This window comes from Paramormyrops kingsleyae, chromosome 4 (genome assembly GCF_048594095.1).
Source record: "Paramormyrops kingsleyae isolate MSU_618 chromosome 4, PKINGS_0.4, whole genome shotgun sequence".
Classification (NCBI taxonomy): Eukaryota; Metazoa; Chordata; class Actinopteri; order Osteoglossiformes; family Mormyridae; genus Paramormyrops; species Paramormyrops kingsleyae.
Genome location: NC_132800.1, coordinates 29,321,244 through 29,340,327, shown reverse-complemented (window position 1 = coordinate 29,340,327; position 19,084 = coordinate 29,321,244). Strand labels below are relative to the sequence as shown.

The following is a 19,084-nucleotide window of genomic DNA, read 5'->3' as shown; positions in this document are numbered from 1 at the left end:
ACCGAACCAGTGTCACGTCACATGAGAGTTGAGGGACTGCCACCAAACCAGTGTCACATGACAGCTGAGGGACTGCCACCAAACCGAGTCACATGACCATCGAAGGACTTTCACCAAACCAAAACTTAGTGGATCAGAGTTCTGCTGCACAACCTTCAAAAACCTTTTGTAAATGTCTTTAGGTGAAAGACTCAGACAGTTAAAGGTAAATGGTTATAACTCAGAGAGGGCAGATCTTCTGTATTGCATTGTGCCTGGAGAGGCTCTTCTGTTCTGCTTTGTAAATAGCCCTGAGACATGGGTCCGTGTCGCCCCGTACTTATGCCATGGTTCATGATTAAAGCGGCGACACAGTGTCATTGCTCATTATTGCCCCTCAGCTAATGGACCTAATTGAATCTGTCTCTTAGACAATCGTAGGGCGTACCTTTAATTTAAGAGGCGTACCTGCATACCTTGCAGTAAAGTGAGCTGTTTCCTGGCATTGGGGAGGGATGCTGAAGAGTGGGCTGTAGCACACACACCCACTTACGGCGGGCTTGCAGGCATCGAGGAACTTCAGGTTAGACTGAGCATGGTGTCATCGCAGCTTGAGATTATAATGGACATAGTGGCGTGTGCACACTTACAGGGGCGGGGGGCCCCAAGTCTGCACTGCACTCCACCAGATGGGATGCCCGTCTGTTACAGGGCACAAAACACTGGATGTGATGCCTGTCTATACAGGGCACACGACACTGGATGGGATGCCTGTCTATTACAGAGCACAAAACACTGGATGTGATGCCCGTCTATTACAGGGCACACGACACTGGATGGGATGCCTGTCTATTACAGGGCACAAAACACTGGATGTGATGCCCGTCTATTACAGGGCACACGACACTGGATGGGATGCCTGTCTATTACAGGGCACAAAACACTGGATGTGATGCCCGTCTATTACAGGGCACACGACACTGGATGGGATGCCTGTCTATTACAGGGCACAAAACACTGGATGGGATGCCCGTCTATTACAGGGCACAAAACACTGGATGTGATGCCCGTCTATTACAGGGCACACGACACTGGATGGGATGCCTGTCTATTACAGGGCACAAAACACTGGATGGGATGCCCGTCTATTACAGGGCACACGACACTGGATGGGATGCCTGTCTATTACAGGGCACAAAACACTGGATGTGATGCCCGTCTATTACAGGGCACACGACACTGGATGGGATGCCTGTCTATTACAGGGCACAAAACACTGGATGTGATGCCCGTCTATTACAGGGCACACGACACTGGATGGGATGCCTGTCTATTTTAGGGTACAAAACACTGGATGTGATGCACGTCTATTACAGGGTACACAACCCTGGATGGGATGCCCATCTATTACAGGGCACACGACACTGGATGGGATGCCTGTCTATTATAGGGCACAAAACACTGGGTGTGATGCCCGTCTATTACAGGGTACACAACCCTGGATGGGATGCCCATCTATTACAGGGTACACAACCCTGGATGGGATGCCCATCTATTACAGGGTACACAACGCTGGATGGGATGCCTGTCTATTACAGGGCACAAAACACTGGATGTGATGCCCGTCTATTACAGGGCACACGACACTGGATGGGATGCCCGTCTATTACAGGGTACACAACGCTGGATGGGATGCCCGTCTATTACAGGGTACACAACGCTGGATGGGATGCCCGTCTATTACAGGGTACACAAGCTGGATGGGATGCCCGTCTATTACAGGGTACACAACCCTGGATGGGATGCCCGTCTATTACAGGGCACACAACACTGGATGGGATGCCCGTCTATTACAGGGTACACAACGCTGGATGGGATGCCCGTCTATTACAGGGTACACAACCCTGGATGGGATGCCCGTCTATTACAGGGTACACAACGCTGGATGTGATGCCCGTCTATTACAGGGTACACAACCCTGGATGGGATGCCCGTCTATTACAGGGTACACAACGCTGGATGTGATGCCCGTCTATTACAGGGTACACAACGCTGGATGGGATGCCCGTCTATTACAGGGTACACAACGCTGGATGGGATGCCCGTCTATTACAGGGTACACAACGCTGGATGGGATGCCCGTCTATTACAGGGTACACAACGCTGGATGGGATGCCCGTCTATTACAGGGTACACAACCCTGGATGGGATGCCCGTCTATTACAGGGCACACGACACTGGATGGGATGCCCGTCTATTACAGGGTAATATGGGGGGCTGCAAGGTGTGGCTGCAGAGTATTCATAAGGGATGTGGAAGCCAGCCGGGTGTCAGGTCCAATAAGGTCACCTGAGGGGTGATGCCAGTGAGTGCAGTGCATCTCCGTCAGCTGTCACGTCAGCTAAGGATGGAACGGGGGCGGGGGCTGGGGGCAGGTTGCCCGTCAGCGCCGCCCGGCGTGCCGCCTCAGCGGGTATAAAGACCCGCGCTGCGAGCCGCCAGCTGGTTGGTCACGCTGGTCGAGTCCCCGGAAGGATGTGGAGGGCAGCGCCCTCTGGTGTCCTGCGCTTATTTCATTGTCTGTTGGCCAACATTCGTAAGCTTCCAGCTGCTGGTGCCCAAGCTCAGAGCTCTTGCTGTTTTGCTTAAAGAGATACCACATACCCGTCGTTAAAGGCCACTGGGCGTTCGGCTCTTTGTAAAGGCATCTTTATGTCTCTGTCTATCACCTCTTTGGGTTACCACCAATCACAGATACTCACAGTACTTATGCTGTCAGAGCGATTGTGTTAATGAGATTATGGAGAACAGAGCAGATAACAAGGATGTTTCAATGAACATTTCCCATGTTATACTGTTAAATAATGTCAGATGTACAAATGTTATGTTGTGATAGTCAGTAGTCACCACCATTAGGTTGGCTGCCCCTCCCCCCTGAGCAGGGACGCTCTCGGCCGTACGCTCTCGGTCGTACACTCTGTCATACACTCCGGGCAGTATGTTCCCAGTCAAACACTCCTGATCATACTCTCCCAGTCGTACACTGCCAGCCGTTCACTCCCAGCCAAACGCTCCCAGTCATGCACTCCAAGTCATATTTTTCCAGTCATACCATTGTCATTATGAACCTCTCGTACCCCCCGGAGGAAATCTAAAATCTGCAAAAGATCTGAAGTGCATATCCCACAATGCAGCAGGGCAAGGCATCTCTCTGTGATGAGCTATTACTCACATCGAATGTTACTCCAGTAACTTCGGAGTAAGGCTTCGCTTCAGAGACGCTCTAAGCTGCTCCTGCAGGTGGCGATACTTTGGCAGTGATGGAGGCACCGCAGCCTGCAGTGCATGGAGGACCTGGCAGTGGGGAGGCGGGGCTTAGCACTGCTACACGCAGTCAGTTGGCTCGCATGCGTCTCCACGTACCGCCTGCGCTGTATCGCCGACTTCCCCGTTGGGAGTCAGTCCGTGGCTGCGAGCCGCTGCAGACGTGGGGATGCTGGCTGGATCCGGCCCTCTGGGTTCCCTCTGCCATACTTAAGCTCATTAATACATTAATATACCATTTGCTTCCACTCTGTTGCAAATTATGTGCAGATGACACCAAGTCCTGCTCTGGGCCCATAAACGCGCGGTGGCCATCTGCTCTGTGTACGCTCTACAAGGCCGAGCGTCCGTCCCGTGTCAGCATGCCTGCAGGTCTGATAGTGCCCAGCATCAGCGCTGACATGGCAACCCAACTGCAGCTCTGATAGGGCCCAGCATCAGCGCTGACATGGCAACCCAGCTGCAGCTCTGATAGTGCCCAGCATCAGCAATGACATGGCAACCCAACTGCAGCTCTGATAGTGCCCAGCATCTGCAATGACATGGCAACCCAACTGCAGCTCTGATAGTGCCCAGCATCAGCGCTGACATGGCAACCCAACTGCAGCTCTGATAGTGCCCAGCATCAGCGCTGACATGGCAACCCAGCTGCAGCTCTGATAGTGCCCAGCATCAGCGCTGACATGGCAACTCAACTGCAGCTCTGATAGTGCCCAGCATCACCTATGACATGGCAACCCAACTGCAGCTCTGATAGTGCCCAGCATCAGCAATGACATGGCAACCCAACTGCCGCTCTGATAGTGCCCAGCATCAGCGCTGACATGGCAACCCAACTGCAGCTTTGATAGTGCCCAGCATCAGCGCTGACATGGCAACCCAGCTGCATTTGCATTCCAACCTATTTTCTCTACTGTACAGCATAGATACTGTACAGCTTATGCCCCCATGTGAGACGAGAACAGAGCTTTTGTGTAAATCCTTCCGAAGTGTAATCACGCCGGACTGCAGACGCGGAGCAGTAAAACAATGAGCAGGCAGGCCGAGCAGTTTTCGGCGGCAGTGAATCAGCGGCCTCCTATTTCCGTCCAGTTGGCGCTCATTCTGTCTCCAGGTTCGGCCTTAATAATGTGTCACATGCTCGAGCAGAAAGGCAACAAGGAGACCGGGGACATTTGGACTGCGCTTTGGCTGGCCGACGTCCACGCCAGAAATCTGCAGCACATGAGCAAAGCATAATGTGAGGGCAGAATCTTATCGCAGAAACGCACCTTTCAGGCACATCTTTGGGTCCCTGTAATGTCTGGCTCGCTCACAGGTACTAGGGTGACACTATGTGATGCTCTCTAAATGCGTTTCTGCTTTTCATGTTTGCCTTTCTTTCCCCAGATGGGACGCCGTACACGTGGTGGGTGGGGAGGGGTAACGAGAAGCACTACTATTGGGGGGGCTCCGGACCTGGCATCCAGAAGTGCGCTTGCGGGATCGAGAGGAACTGCACCGACCCCAAGTACTACTGCAACTGCGATGCTGACCACCGGCAGTGGTGAGGAACCCTCGCCTCTGGGGATCTGCGGGTTATAGCCCTCTGTGAGTTAGCCCTTTACGAGTTACCCCTCTGTCAGTTAGCCCACTATGAGTTAGCCCTCTGTCAGTTAGCCCACTGTAGTTTAGCCCTATGTGAGTTAGCCCTCTACGAGTTACCCCTCTGTCAGTTAGCCCACTATGAGTTAGCCCTCTGTCAGTTAGCCCACTGTAGTTTAGCCCTCTGTCAGTTAGCCCACTGTAGGTTAGCCCTCGGTGCGTTTGCTCTCTGTGAGTTAGCCCTCTGTGAGTTAGCCCACTGTAGGTTAGCCCTCTGCAGGTTAGCCCTCTGCGAGTTAGCCCTCTGTGAGTTAGCCCTCTGTGAGTTAGCCCACTGTGAGTTAGCCCTCTGTGAGTTAGCCCTCCATGCTCATTATTGGAAGATTCCAGGGTCGGCAGAGTAATTTCAAGGGCCTAGTGTGGGACCCTTGAGCAAGGCTTAACCTTGCTGTTGCAAACATTTGTTATTTTGCATAAAAGCATCAGCTAAATAGATGAATACAAATGCTAGTTGGACGTGCTTTTCCTCGCTCTTATGTGGGGGGGGGGCAGCGGGAGTCCAGGACCGGCCCTCATTGAGCAGTTGTGTACATCCTCCCAGTCCCACGGCTCACTTGAGAAACAATTAAATGCTAAATCAACGCACTAACAGCGAGGCTCCTGAAGCTTCCCAACCCGGAGCCATTTATCCCTGACCTTTCACCTTGTATGATGCTTTAAATCAGCTTTTCACTTTCACTTACTGCAGCAACTTGCTATCACATTTTATCATGTTATTTTTTCCACTATCTGGCGGCCATCTTTGGGCAGGTCATCGCAGAGCAGCTGAAGAATATTTGGAAGCGGTGGCTTTTAATAAAGTACAAAGTAAACGCCGCATTACAGAGAGCCAGTCTACAGGCTCGGCGGCATTTCCCCTTGTCTCTTTGCGTTACAGCTGCAGCAAAACATCTCTATAACGAGAAAACTCGCTCGTCTGGAGAATAATTTCCCACGCCCTCAAATGAGAGCATTTATTACCAGCTAAGACAATGTAAATGTCACCTAGTCTTTAGGGAGATTGCTGCGCGGGGAAAGGCTTCCGTTCAGTCACTCTCCAGTTTCCCTGTCAGGCCTTGATTTTCAGCTGAGACCGGAGTGCTGTGTAATTTAAAGAGAGCGACACGAGAGCCCAGACTCGTCCTGCTCGCTGTCGAAATCCGCCCTTCACATATTTACGGCCAGAGCAGCAGAGCGGTGCGGCAGAACGATTCCGGCACAGGCGGGGTGCCTGTTAAGTCCCCCCATGCTGCACGGTACGACGCCCTTCTATGTCTGCCGAGCAGCTTGGCCAATGGGACGGGAGCACCTGTGGCTCACCGCCACTGTCATTTCCGTCATTTTCTCTCCTAAAGGTGTAATAACAATAACTTTGCTTTATATGCTGCTTTTCTCACACTCAAGGACACTTTACAATACATACAATTCAGCACAAACACAATAACGCCACAGAAAAACAACAGCAGAAACTGCAACCTTACACACTGGATGATGCAGAGTGTAACTGCAGTGTACAAAAGGATGGGAAGTGGGACACCAGCCAATTACATTTATTTAACAGGTGCTATTTTCAAACTGGCACACACTGGAAATCAGCCAGTTCTTGCTGCAGCTGGGAATAAGGGCCTGGGTCAAAGGCCCGACAGTAACATCACTCTGTCGGCCACAGGATTTGAACCAACAACCTTGAGTTGTTGAGTCCTACACACCACCCCACAAAGTCACAGTACAGTGTTTGGCTTGTTGCAGAAATTTCATTTATATTATCTCTGTTAATTGTAGTGTTTCTGTGATGTCAGGTTAAGCCTAGGCAAACATTTAAAACGTGAAACCTGCCTCTAGGCCATAATTTCACAGTTTTAAACATAATTACACCTTTATTACCTAAATGGGACTATATGTGAAAATGTGTAAGGAGATCAGTTGTTTGTGATTTCACATTAACAGGACGTGTAAGGAGATCAGCTGCTTGTGATTTCACATTAACAGGATGTGAAAGGAGATCAACTGCTTGTGATTTCACATTAAAAGGATATGTAAGATCAGCTGCTTGTGATTTCACTTTAAAAGGATATGTAAGATCAGCTGCTTGTGATTTCACATTAACAGGATGTGTAAGATCAACTGCTTGTGATTTCACATTAACACATCTGCTCCTTTGCACTTAGAGGAAGGCAGCACCTAAATAATCGTGATGTTTTATGTCGCATGTGTAGTCCTTCCTGTGAGCCACGGTGGGGCAGTCGGCCAGATCTTAGAAGTTAATTGAAGATCTGTGAGGAAGACGTGCCTCTCTAATTGAATGTATATTTTCTGGTACATGTATATTCTTCCCTTCATCAAGGAGAGAAGATTCTGGAGCCCTCAAGTACAAAGACCATTTGCCCGTAATCCAGGTGGCTGTTGGAGATACCAGCCGAGCCAGCTCAGAGGCCAAGCTGACTGTTGGTCCTCTACGTTGTCAAGGAGACCGTAAGTTGGAGAATTTTCTTCCAGCGACATTGATCAGTAGGCAGCGATAACCTTGCCTGTATTCTGCACTTGCTGATCAACATAATAATGACTCATGATAAAAAAAATCTGAATATTGACCTTGTCTGGCCTTTTGGAGCTGGGCCATTTATTTTAAGAATGTTAAATGCATTCAACACCAATACTGCTGTAGGTTTCAGTACTTTCCAAGGCAGCAGTGTGCTAATTACCTGATATGTGTTTTTAAAAAAAGAAGGTTAGCCAGGTTATCGGATTATAAGATGGAACTCATCAAAACAACATCTCTACCCAATTGGCATCTTCTAAATGTCTTCCATTTTCCCTGCTCCAGCCAATCAGCATCGACCAAACATCTCCCACGTTCCCTACTCCAGCCAATCAGTATATACGAAATATCTCCCATTTTCCCTGCTCCAGCCAATGAGCACAGTTGATGTTGGAACTCACAATACCATACTAAACTGTTTATAGGTACAACCCCATTTCCAAAAAAGTTGGGACAGGAGCATGTGTTGCATCGCCTCTTCTTTTAACAACACACTGTAAATGTTTGGAACTAAGCTGGAGTTTTGAAAGTGAAACATTGTCCCAATCTTTCCTGGTATAAGATTTCAACCATTCAACAATTCGGGGTCTCGATCCTTTGCCGTATGTTTCATTTCACAACGTGCCGAATGTTTTCAATGGGTGACAGGTCTGGACTGCAGGCAGGCCAGTCTAGCACCAGGAATCTTCTGCTACTGTTGTAACACGCGCAGAATGCGGTTTGGCATTTTCTTGCTGAAATATGCAAGGCCTTCTCTGAAAAAGACGTCATCTGGATGGCAGCATATGTTGCTCCAAAACCTGTATGTGTCAATCAGCATTAATGGTTCCTTCCCAGATGTATGGGCTACCCAAGCCATGGGCACTAATGCAGCCCCATACCATCACACATGCTGGGTTTTGGCTTAAACAGCACAGTTTTCCATTTTGCCTCAGTCCATCTCAAATGAGCTCAGGCCCAGAGAAGTTGGAGAAGTTTCTGGATGATGTTTAGATATGGTTTCTTCTTTGCCTAGTAGAATGCAGTGGATGCTATGACAAACTGTGTTCCCAGGTTTTCTGAAGTCTTCCTGGGCCCATGCAGTGATTTCCACTGTAGAATTGTGTCTGTATTTAACGCAGTGCCGCCAGAGGACCCAAAGATCATGGCTATCCAGTGCTGGTTTTCTGCCTTGTCCCTTGCGTACAAAGATTTCTCTGGATTCTCTGAATCTTTTAATGATATTACGTACTGTAGATGATGAAGTTCCCAAATTCTTTGCAATATCACTTTGACAAACATTATTCTTAAGTTGCTGTATCATTTACCCACGCAGTCTTTCACAGAGTGCTGAACCTCTCCCCATCGTCACTGCACAGAGTGCTGAACCTCTCCCCATTGTCATTGCACAGAGTGCTGAACCTCTCCCCATCGTCACTGCGGAGAAGCTCCCTCTCTTGGAGGCTTTTTTATACCCAATCATCTTACTGACCCATTGTCAATTAACCTAGTTAGTTGTGAGATATTCTACCAGGTGTTTTGTTTTAGCATCGCATAGCTTTCTGTTTTCTTTTGTTGTCCCTGTCCCAATTTTTTTTAAACATTTTGCTGGCATCAAATAGGCCTGAGTGCCTGTCGCCAGAAGGTCATCGGCTCAAATCTCACCTGCGTGTGTGTGTGTGTGTGTGTGTGTGTCTGTGATGCAGAGAAATATGTAATGCCATGGGAATCAATAAAGTATCACTATTCCATTCAGGGGGGGTAGAGTCAAGCGGGGCCTGGGTGGGGTAACAGGCTGTTTTATATCATTGTGAGTAAAGGCGCCTGTCTCCTGATTTCATCTTGCTCTTATATTCTTGTATTTTCTTGGCACCTCTGCACTGCACAGAAGCTCTGCCATGATGCTAGAAATTAAATCGCTTTGTCTTTACGGTCAGCTTTGGCCAAAGATGGAACATCCTCAGACGCAGACCTGCAGTCAGCATGTGCGGAGCAGTCAAATATTCTGTCACGTGTTGGTTAAGCAGGGTTTTTTTTCATGCGGTGAAGAATTTTTTTGTTGGGATTTTCTTTTAGTGGAAGAGATTTGGGAAACTCAGGTTAGCATGGTGAGTCAGCAAGTCCGGCACCGCACAGAAGGAGGGTTAGAGATACGGATCTGGGCTCATCTCTGCCTGAACAAAGTTTGCTTGTTATCTCAGTGTTTGGGTGGGTGTCCTCCGGTGGGGAGGGGGGGTGAATTGCAAACTCGCAATTGGTGCCATGGCCTGAATTTATGTCTGTAATTTGGTGTCCAGTGATGGGTGGGCCTTCAGTCTGGGTGATCATAGATATTTAACGTGCAGAATGTTTTCTGCTTTGGCTCTGATGCACTCAGCAGCCCAGTAACTCTTCTTGTTTATGCACCTTGTGTCTTTTATATCGGGCACTACCTGCATTTCAGTGTAACAGATCTACTACAGAGTGAACAGTCCGAGTCAGGTAACTTTGTAGGGGAACTAGCACTATGTATGGTAAATGTTTACTCTTTTTATTCAAGCTTAGAAGAACATTCTCACTTCTAAATGAACAAGAAAAAATCTATTTCAAAAATCATTGTCTAGCTTAATAACCTTCCTGATCAATCTGCTGAATTAATATTAATTCGTAGATTAATATTTTGAAGCACATCTAAGCTGCTGCAGCTGCAGTATTGAATATCTTTGTTTTGCGTGCAAGCATGGAAGCATTTGGGGGAAAATACTTTTGTTTCAGGAGTAAAAAACAAAAACAAACTTACCTGCTATGACAGCCCATTAATTCCGCTTAATTACAATCATTTGGCTTATGTAACAATTGCACTGCTAAAGTAAAGGGGGATATTTTAAAGAATCATAATTAATTGCACAGTTGTAATGTGTTTCTCAAGGCGTAAAACTATTTACAAGAGGCACTGACTAATGACAGTTAAGGATGAGGAACCGAGAATTTTTCAATCATTTGTGGTGATTCTGTTTTTGTTGAGGTCGCTTTAATGGGTGAAAGGATGCAGACCTAAAACGTAGCGCAGGTCACAGGGACGCCGTTCACAGACTGCGGGGGAACAGTGGTTTCTTTGGTGGTTTCTCAGAAGTCTGGATGATCCTCACACTTTTAGGTGATGGTCCACCTAGACTTCTAGATTTCATTATCCAGTGGGGGAATGTGTCTCACCATCAGTTACGGACTTTGAATGATGTCTATTTTCCACTTTTATGAAACATCAATACAAGCTGTTGCTGGCTTCTATCCATTAGTGAGTCATGCATTTTTTTATCTAGTCAACATTATGTAGAGAGCACTCTAGAAAAAAGATAGAAAAAGCATTAGCACGATTTATAATGCATTTTTTTTGTGTAATTGCAAGAATGTCATGAAAGGATTATTGTTTCTAAAAACAGCTTTTGCCATTTGTATCATTTAGCAGCCCTGTGAGCACTTAGAGAGGAGTTTGTTACGGATATACAGTAAGGAGGGCAGTGGTATAGACAGGCAGGAAACTTAGGACGAGGCGTAAATGCATGTAAATGTCACAGACTCAAACAGTAGCCAATATTCCTTCTGATTCTCTACCTCCATCCCTACAATTAAAAATCTAGGTCTTGTACAGCTGTTCACACACAACTTAAGATACATGTAAAACATGATTATTCAGCTGTATAACCGACATTGATTGATCTCTGGTATATTTCATACTGTTCTGAGGTCATTTGCATTCGTTATTATATGTGACAGGGCCGGTAATAAGCCCTGCGTGCGTCAGCCGACTTCGTAAAGGTAACCTATCCCTGTTCTCTGCTTGTATATAATGGCTTTGCACTTTTAACAGCCCCAGCAGACAATAAACTGAACTGAAAGAGGTTTGATTTTATGACTTGATCCTTTGTACTCTCAGTGAAGACTACCTTGTGGTCTTCAGGAGCTTGGAATACGCTCTCAGCACTGAAATGTTTTGCCCGCTCTGACCTTGTGTTCTGCGTGCCTGATGTGTTGTGCCGCACATCATTCAGCAGATGGAGCTCAGTGTTTGTCACGGAGAGAGAGGCCTCTCTGCCAGGCCGTCTCTGCTAAATCCCCCTCCCCTGTGTTCCAGCATGGAGAAGATCCTCCACCTTATTTATTCTGTATCTCCTGGAAGGAGCTCTTGGAAGCTCCCGGTTGCGACGCTGAGGTTCTCCTTTCTCCTGGAGAACAGTAGCTGGACAGCAGGTTTTCTCTGCGCATTTGAGCTGATACAGCTGGGGAATCGCCTGTGTGATTTAGGTGGACTGCTGGCCGTACGCAATGTGTCGCAGACTTTCTGCTCTAAGTCAAGTCGTAGATTGTGCTCCTTAATCGCCGCCTATAGCAGGTGACTTCTTGGATAAAAGCTGTTGCTGAGATGGAGGGGGAAGATGAGATTCTTCACAGCACTCTGATAGGATGACATCGTTCATCTGCCCTGCTCTCCTCGCGCTCGCTATCAGCTCCTTGAACCATCTGAAGGAGGAACTAACTGGCAGCCATTGTGTCCTACTGATCGTTGTCATAAAAAAGAGCGCATCAATAAAACCTGAAATTGATTCTTTCTTGTCAATGCGACAGACTTTTACATCTATTACAGTCCTTGAATGCGGATTTTTTTTTTTTGTTCCTTTGCTGCTGATTATTTGCTTTTTTTTTGACACTGTGGTTGTATAAACAGCCACAGCATTTCTGTTAGCTGCACAATAGACCCGGTCGTTTTCATCACAGCCGCACGCTTCATTCCCTGAATGTTCTTTAGACAGTTTTGTTCTCATGAATAGATGTTTAGAAAAGTGTCCCTCTTCAAAACAGGACACCTGTGAGGTGACCCATTACAACAGAGCTGAAGAAACAGTAATGTAAGTACACGTGGTGTTTCTGAAGGTTAGCTCTCGTCAGCAGCAATGCCGCCTGGTCAAGGTGCTCCTTACTTCTTCTGGCTCCATGATGGATGGCCTGTGGTCTGGATCCAGGCCCTGAAGAAGGACTTTCCACATTGCTGCTCCCTCAGTGATGGATTGGATGGACCGCAAACCCTAATTCCTCGTGATTGCCCAGAGCTCCGCTCTCTCCTGTGAAAGATCCGCAGACACCTGCCCACCGTGCTACTCCTATGCTGTGGAGCTCTGCCCTGCTCCTTCCCCAGGTTTCCTGCGTGGCAGATGTGCATGCAGACATTGCATGCATACGTGCAGGCAGTCGTGCATTGATTGTTGACTAATACGCTGTGGTTTACCTCCATGCGCAGACAGACAGGTTTAAAGGGCTGTTGAGGATGTGGCTGGGCTTGACTGCACGTTTGAACGTTCTGGAGAGCAGATGGTGACAGACAGGCGTCGGACATGGCGGTGTGGTAAACAAAGCTGACAGACAGCCCTGGATATGAAAGGACAGGAATAACCTGCAGGACAGTCTAGCTACTGGCCCACATCTCTGAATGATGACAGCTTTGCTCTTATTATTTTGACTCTGACTGGCGATGTACCAGCACACCGACCTTCGGCCCAGTGCTGCTCACTACAGGCTCCAGGTCCTTCCTTGTCTCAGTCATTGGGTGGTCCTGCACCCTAGTCTTGGTTATTTTAGTTTATTTTCTACCAGGGTTGGGGCCATTCCGGAATGCATTGATCAATTCCAGTCCAAATCAGGAAATGGAACTGTAGTTGGAACTTAAATCTCCTTGAAATTCAAATTCAACTCCAATTCTGTTCCCAGTAGTTTTTTTTCCAATCCCAGCTCCAGTTCCATTTCCTGATTTGGACTGGAATTGATCAATGCATTCCAGAATGGCCCCAACCCTGTTTTCTACTTAATTTTATTCTCTATCATTTTATTCCTGTTGCTCTTTAACTCAGATCTTCTACACTTGTTTGTATTTTATGCTTTGCAAAGCACTTTGGTGTTCGCTTTGGTGTACGCTTTGGTGTACGTTTTGGTGTTCGCTTTGGTGTACGCTTTGGTGTTCGCTTTGGTGTTCGCGTTGGTGTTCGCTTTGGTGTTCGCTTTGGTGTTCGCTTTGGTGTACGCGTTGGTGTTCGCTTTGGTGTTCACGTTGGTGTTCGCTTTGGTGTATGCTTTGGTGTATGCTTTGGTGTTCGCTTTGGTGTACGCTTTGGTGTTCGCTTTGGTGTACGCTTTGGTGTTCGCTTTTGTGTACGTTTTGGTGTTCGCTTTGGTGTTCGCGTTGGTGTTCGCTTTGGTGTTCGCTTTGGTGTACGCTTTGGTGTTCGCTTTGGTGTATGCTTTGGTGTTCGCTTTGGTGTACACTTTGGTGTTCGCTTTGGTGTTCGCTTTGGTGTACGCTTTGGTGTTCGCGTTGGTGTTCGCTTTGGTGTTCACATTGGTGTTCGCTTTGGTGTTCGCTTTGGTGTACGCTTTGGTGTTCGCTTTGGTGTTCGCTTTGGTGTACGCTTTGGTGTTTGCTTTGGTGTTCGCTTTGGTGTACGCTTTTCCTGACTTATTTCCTGATCACCTATGTTGCCTATGGGGCAGACTGGCTCTGGGTGGGTGGATGGACTAGCAATTTTTTTGGTGACTAATTGCCTTGTAATTATATCGTCATTTATGTTTACTTGGTATTCACTGGTATAGGCTGTTAGTAAGTCAGATAATAAAAAGCTCCTGTTTTACTGGTTCAGAGGGTGAACAGAGTTGTTTTTCTTACCAAACATATAACCACAAAATGTATGAAAAGCAATTTTGACACTTGACAGTTATTTCCTTTAAACACAGAAATAAAAACGTTGTTTATTAGTCCAGCTTGTCAGCAGCAACTATACAACAACTTATTAACATGAGCTTGAAGATGGAAAAATCTATAGACAATGGCATTACAAACCTTTTGTTTTGTCGTATAAATACAAGCAGACGGAATGAAATGCCACACTGATAGATGATGTGCAGCCTGCGAGATCCTGCTGTTTTGCCACCTAAGCAGGTTTTTCCCAGCGAATAACCGACAGAACGTTCTCTGTAGAACAGACGCTCCGGAAAAGTGCAACTCGTGATGGTTTGGTTTCTTTTTCACATAGTGGGGGTGGGGGGGGGTAGCAGGGTAGTTCAGCAGCTGTTCTTTATCAAGATAGCAGGAATTCATATATTTTGATGGATGGAATGGTGAGGGACTCTCCCCCCCCCACACCTGCTTTTATGCTTCCTGGTTGAGGAGAGCTTCTTTTCAACAATCAGCAATGCAAGAAACCATGAAGAGTGACAGCATGCAGGCTTGAATACCAAAGATACCAAGGCATTGGCATCTCAAGATATTTTACATGGATTTGTTGTTTTGTATGGTAGCATTAATAGTACTCTTAGAGTAGTATTATTATTAGTCATAATAGTATTCTTGAAGTAGTATTATTATTAGTAGTAATAGTACTCTTGCTTGTCTGCTTCCCCAGTTTTGTGCAGGTATCTATCTCTTTTTCCAAAAAGTAATTTTTATTGCCACTTCTTCGGAGACATTGTTAGAATTCGAGAGAGCTGTTCAATGCCGGACCAAATGCAATAAGAGTTGAGTTTGCATCCTTAGCGCAGAATGGAGATTGGCCTCTATGGTGTGTCTTGTCTCTGATCCTGTTCTTGACTCTCAAGGATGGGATATCTAGGTGCAGGAGTGGGTCGCATCTTTCACGGGACGGAATGGAGTTTGCCTGCAGTGACGGAATTTAAATGCATCAAGATCACCTTCACGAGTGATGAAAAAGTGAGCGCGACATTGACAGGTGGATTGCTTCAGCTACTGGTCAGCCTAAGGCCCTGTCCTCAGCTGAGGTCATGAGCCATCCATCCATCCATCCATCATCTTCCGCTTGTCCGGGGTTCGGGTCGCGGGGGTAGCAGCTTCAGCAGAGGCACCCAGGCCTCCCTCTCCCCAGCCAACCCCACCAGCTCCTCGGGGGGGACACCGAGGCGTTCCCAGGCCAGCCGAGAGATATAATCCCTCCAGCGAGTCCTGGGCCTGCCTCGGGGCCTCCTCCCTGTAGGACAGGCACGGAAAACCTCTCCGGGTAGCCGCCCAGGAGGCATCCGCACCAGATGTCCAAACCACCTCAACTGGCTCCTTTCGACGTGAAGAAGCAGCGGTTCTACTCCGAGGCCCTCCCGGATAACCGAACTTCTCACCCTATCCCTAAGGGAGAGCCCAGACACCCTGCGGAGAAACCTCATTTCGGCCGCTTGTATTCGCGATCTCGTTCTTTCGGTCATTACCCATAGCTCATGACCATAGGTGAGGGTAGGGACAAAGATGGACCAATAGATCGAGAGTTTGGCTTTTTGGCTCAGTTCTTTCTTAGCCACGACGGATCGGTTAAGCGCCTGCAGAACTGCAGACGCCGCTCCGATCCGTCTATCCAATTCCCGATCCCGCCTACCCTCACTCGTGAACAAGACCCCGAGATACTTAAACTCCTCCACTTGAGGCAGTACGTCTTCCCCAACCCGAAGAGGGCAAACCACCCGTTTCCGGCTGAGAACCATGGTCTCGGACTTGGAGGTGCTAATCCTCATCCCTGCCGCTTCGCACTCGGCTGCGAACCGCCCCAGTGCCTGCTGGAGATCCCCAGCAGATGAAGCCAACAGGACGACATCGTCTGCAAAAAGCAGCGAGGCAATCCTGAGGTCACCAAACTGGACACCCTCGACGCCTTGGCTGCGCCTAGAAATCCTGTCCATAAATATGATAAACAGGACCGATGACAAAGGGCAGCCCTGGCGGAGCCCAACACGCACCTGGAACACGTCCGACTTATTGCCGGCAATGCGGACCAAGCTTCTGCTCCGTTCGTACAGGGACCGGATCGCCCACAACAGTGGACCCCGGACCCCATACTCCCGAAGCACCCCCCACAGAGCACCTCGGGGAACCCGGTCGTAAGCCTTTTCCAAATCCACAAAACACATGTAGACTGGATAGGCAAACTCCCAGGCCCCCTCCAGTACCCCTGCAAGGGTATAAAGCTGGTCCAGTGTTCCACGACCAGGACGAAAACCGCATTGTTCCTCCTGAATCCGAGATTCGACTATCGATCTCACCCTCCTCTCCAGTACCCTGGAATAGACCTTCCCAGGGAGGCTGAGAAGTGTGATCCCCCTGTAGTTGGAACACACCCTCCGGTCCCCTTTTATTAAATAAGGGGACCACCACCCCGGTCTGCCAATCCAGCGGCACTGTCCCTGACCTCCACGCACTGTTGAGAAGGCGTGTCAGCCACGACAGCCCCACAACATCTAGAGCCTTCAGGTACTCCGGGCGGATCTCGTCCACCCCCGGGGCCCGGCCACCACGGAGTTGTTTAACCGCCGCGGCCACCTCAGCCTCAGTGATGGGCAAGCCCCCCCCAGCACCCTCGGGCTCTACGCCCTCAGATGTCTCAAAGGCAGTATGCGTAGATGTATCGGAGGCAGGGTTGAGGAGGTCCTCAAAGTATTCCTTCCACCTCCGGATGATGTCCCCAGATGAGGTCAACAGCCCCCCCCCCCCACTATAAATAGTAGGAACCAGGAGCTGCTTCCCCCTCCTGATACTCCGTATGGTTTGCCAGAACCTTTTTGAGGCCGACCGAAAGTCACTTTCCATGGCCTCACCGAACTCCTCCCACACCCGGGTTTTTGCTTCTGTGACCGCCCGAGCCGCGTTCCGCCTGGCCCGCCGGTACCCGTCAGCTGCCTCCGGAGACCCCCGGGCTAATAATTCCCGGTAAGCCTCCTTCTTCAGCTTCACGGCCCCCCTCACCTCTGGTGTCCACCATCGGGTATGGGGGTTACCGCCACGACAGGCACCGACCACCCTGCAGCCACAGCTCCGTACGGCCGCTTCCACAATGGAGGTCCGGAACAGTGTCCATTCGGACTCAATGTCCCCTACCTCCCTCGGCATGCAGTCGGAATTCTGCCGGAGGCACGAGTTAAAGCTCCAGCAAACAGGAGCCTCTGCCAGACGTTCCCAGCAGACCCTCACTATACGCTTGGGCCTACCAGGTCTGACCGGCTTCCTCCCCCGCCACCTGAGCCAACTCATCACCAGGTGGTGATCAGTTGACAGCTCTGCCCCTCTCTTTACCCGAGTGTCCAAGACAGAGGGCCGCAGATCAGTTGATACGATTATAAAATCGATCATCGACCTGTAGCCCCGGGCATGTTCGTACCATGTCCACTTATGGACACCCTTATGCTCGAACATGGTGTTCGTTATGGACAAACCATGCATTGCACAGAAGTCCAATAACTGAACACCACTCGGATTCAGATCAGGGAGGCCGTTCCTCCCAATCACCCCCTTCCAGGTCACACTGTCATTGCCCACGTGAGCGTTGAAGTCCCCCAGCAAAACGATGGAATCCCCCCGCGGTACACCAAATAGCATACCGCTAAGGGAATCCAAGAAGGCCGGGTACTCCGAACTGACATTCGGCGCATAAGCGCAGATGACAGTCAGAGACCTATCCCCGACCCGAAGGCGCAGGGAAACAGCCCTCTCGTTCACTGGGGTAAACTCCGATGTTAATGCACCGAGCTGTGGGGCCACCAATAGCCCTACCCCAGCCCGGCGTCGCTCACCCGCCGCAACTCCAGAGTAAAAGAGCGTCCAGCCCCTCTCCAGGAGATTGGTTCCAGAACCCAAGCTATGTGTTGAGGTGAGCCCGACTATATCTAGTCGATACCTCTCAACCTCACGCACAAGCTCAGGCTCCTTCCCCACCAGAGAGGTGACATTCCATGTCCCGAAAGCCAGTTTTGTCAGCCGGGGATCGGACCGCCAGGGCCTCCCTTGGCCGCTACCCAATCCACAATGCACCGAACCCCTGACATTCCCCTTGCGGGTGGTGGGCCCACCTGGGGACAGTCCCGCGTGCCTCTTTCGGGCTGTGCCCGGCCGGGCCCCACGGGCCAAGGCCCGGCCACCAGGCGCTCGCCAACGGGCCCCTCCCCCAGGCCTGGCTCCAGGGTGGGGCCCCGGTGACCCTAGTCCGGGCGAGGGAAACGGGACTTTGCTGTATAACTTTTTCATAGGGTTCTTTTGGATTGCTCTTTGTCTGGCCCCTCCCCTGGGACCTTTTTGCCTTGGGAGACCCTACCAGGGGCTATTGCCCCCGACAACCTAGCCCCCAGGTTCACGGAGGCACGCAAACCCCTCCACCACGATAAGGTGGCAATCCAAGGAGGAGGTCATGAGCTCTGGGTGATATTAGTGCAAGAACAAGGTTGTGGGTACAAGCAGCTGAAATGATGTTGCTCCTCTGGGTTTCTGGACATACTGGGCAGGGTGTGGAGTTTGAGCTGCTGCTCTTTTGTGCTGAGAGGAGTCAGATGAGGCGGCTCAGGTGTCTTATAAGGATGCCACCTGGACGTCTCCCAGGAGTGATGTTACGGGGGTATCCCACCAGACCCAGAACATGCTGGAAGGATTAGGAAGGATTATATCTTTCAGCTGGCGTGGAACTGACTAGAGATCAGTGAGGATGAGTCTGTGGCAACGAAAAAAGAGGTCTGGTGTGTCCTGCAGGGCTAGCTGCCACGTCACCTTCAAGTGCTGGCTTGATGCTTTGTGTGGGTCGCAACTAATCATTCGAAACTCATTTCAGAAAAATTGGCCTAAATTAAAATACAGATAAT

The 19,084-nt window shown here is 49.3% G+C and overlaps 1 protein-coding gene across 1 annotated transcript in view; it reads left to right on the top strand.

Annotated features, from left to right (window-relative positions):
• The window catches only part of LOC111835763 (contactin-associated protein-like 2), a 227,883-nt gene that overhangs the window by 171,911 nt on the left and 36,888 nt on the right, over positions 1-19,084 (top strand). The window contains exons 14-15 of the mRNA XM_072711069.1: positions 4,693-4,849; positions 7,271-7,398. Coding sequence (XP_072567170.1) covers positions 4,693-4,849; positions 7,271-7,398 — 285 coding nt within the window. The remainder of the gene's footprint in view (positions 1-4,692; positions 4,850-7,270; positions 7,399-19,084) is intronic.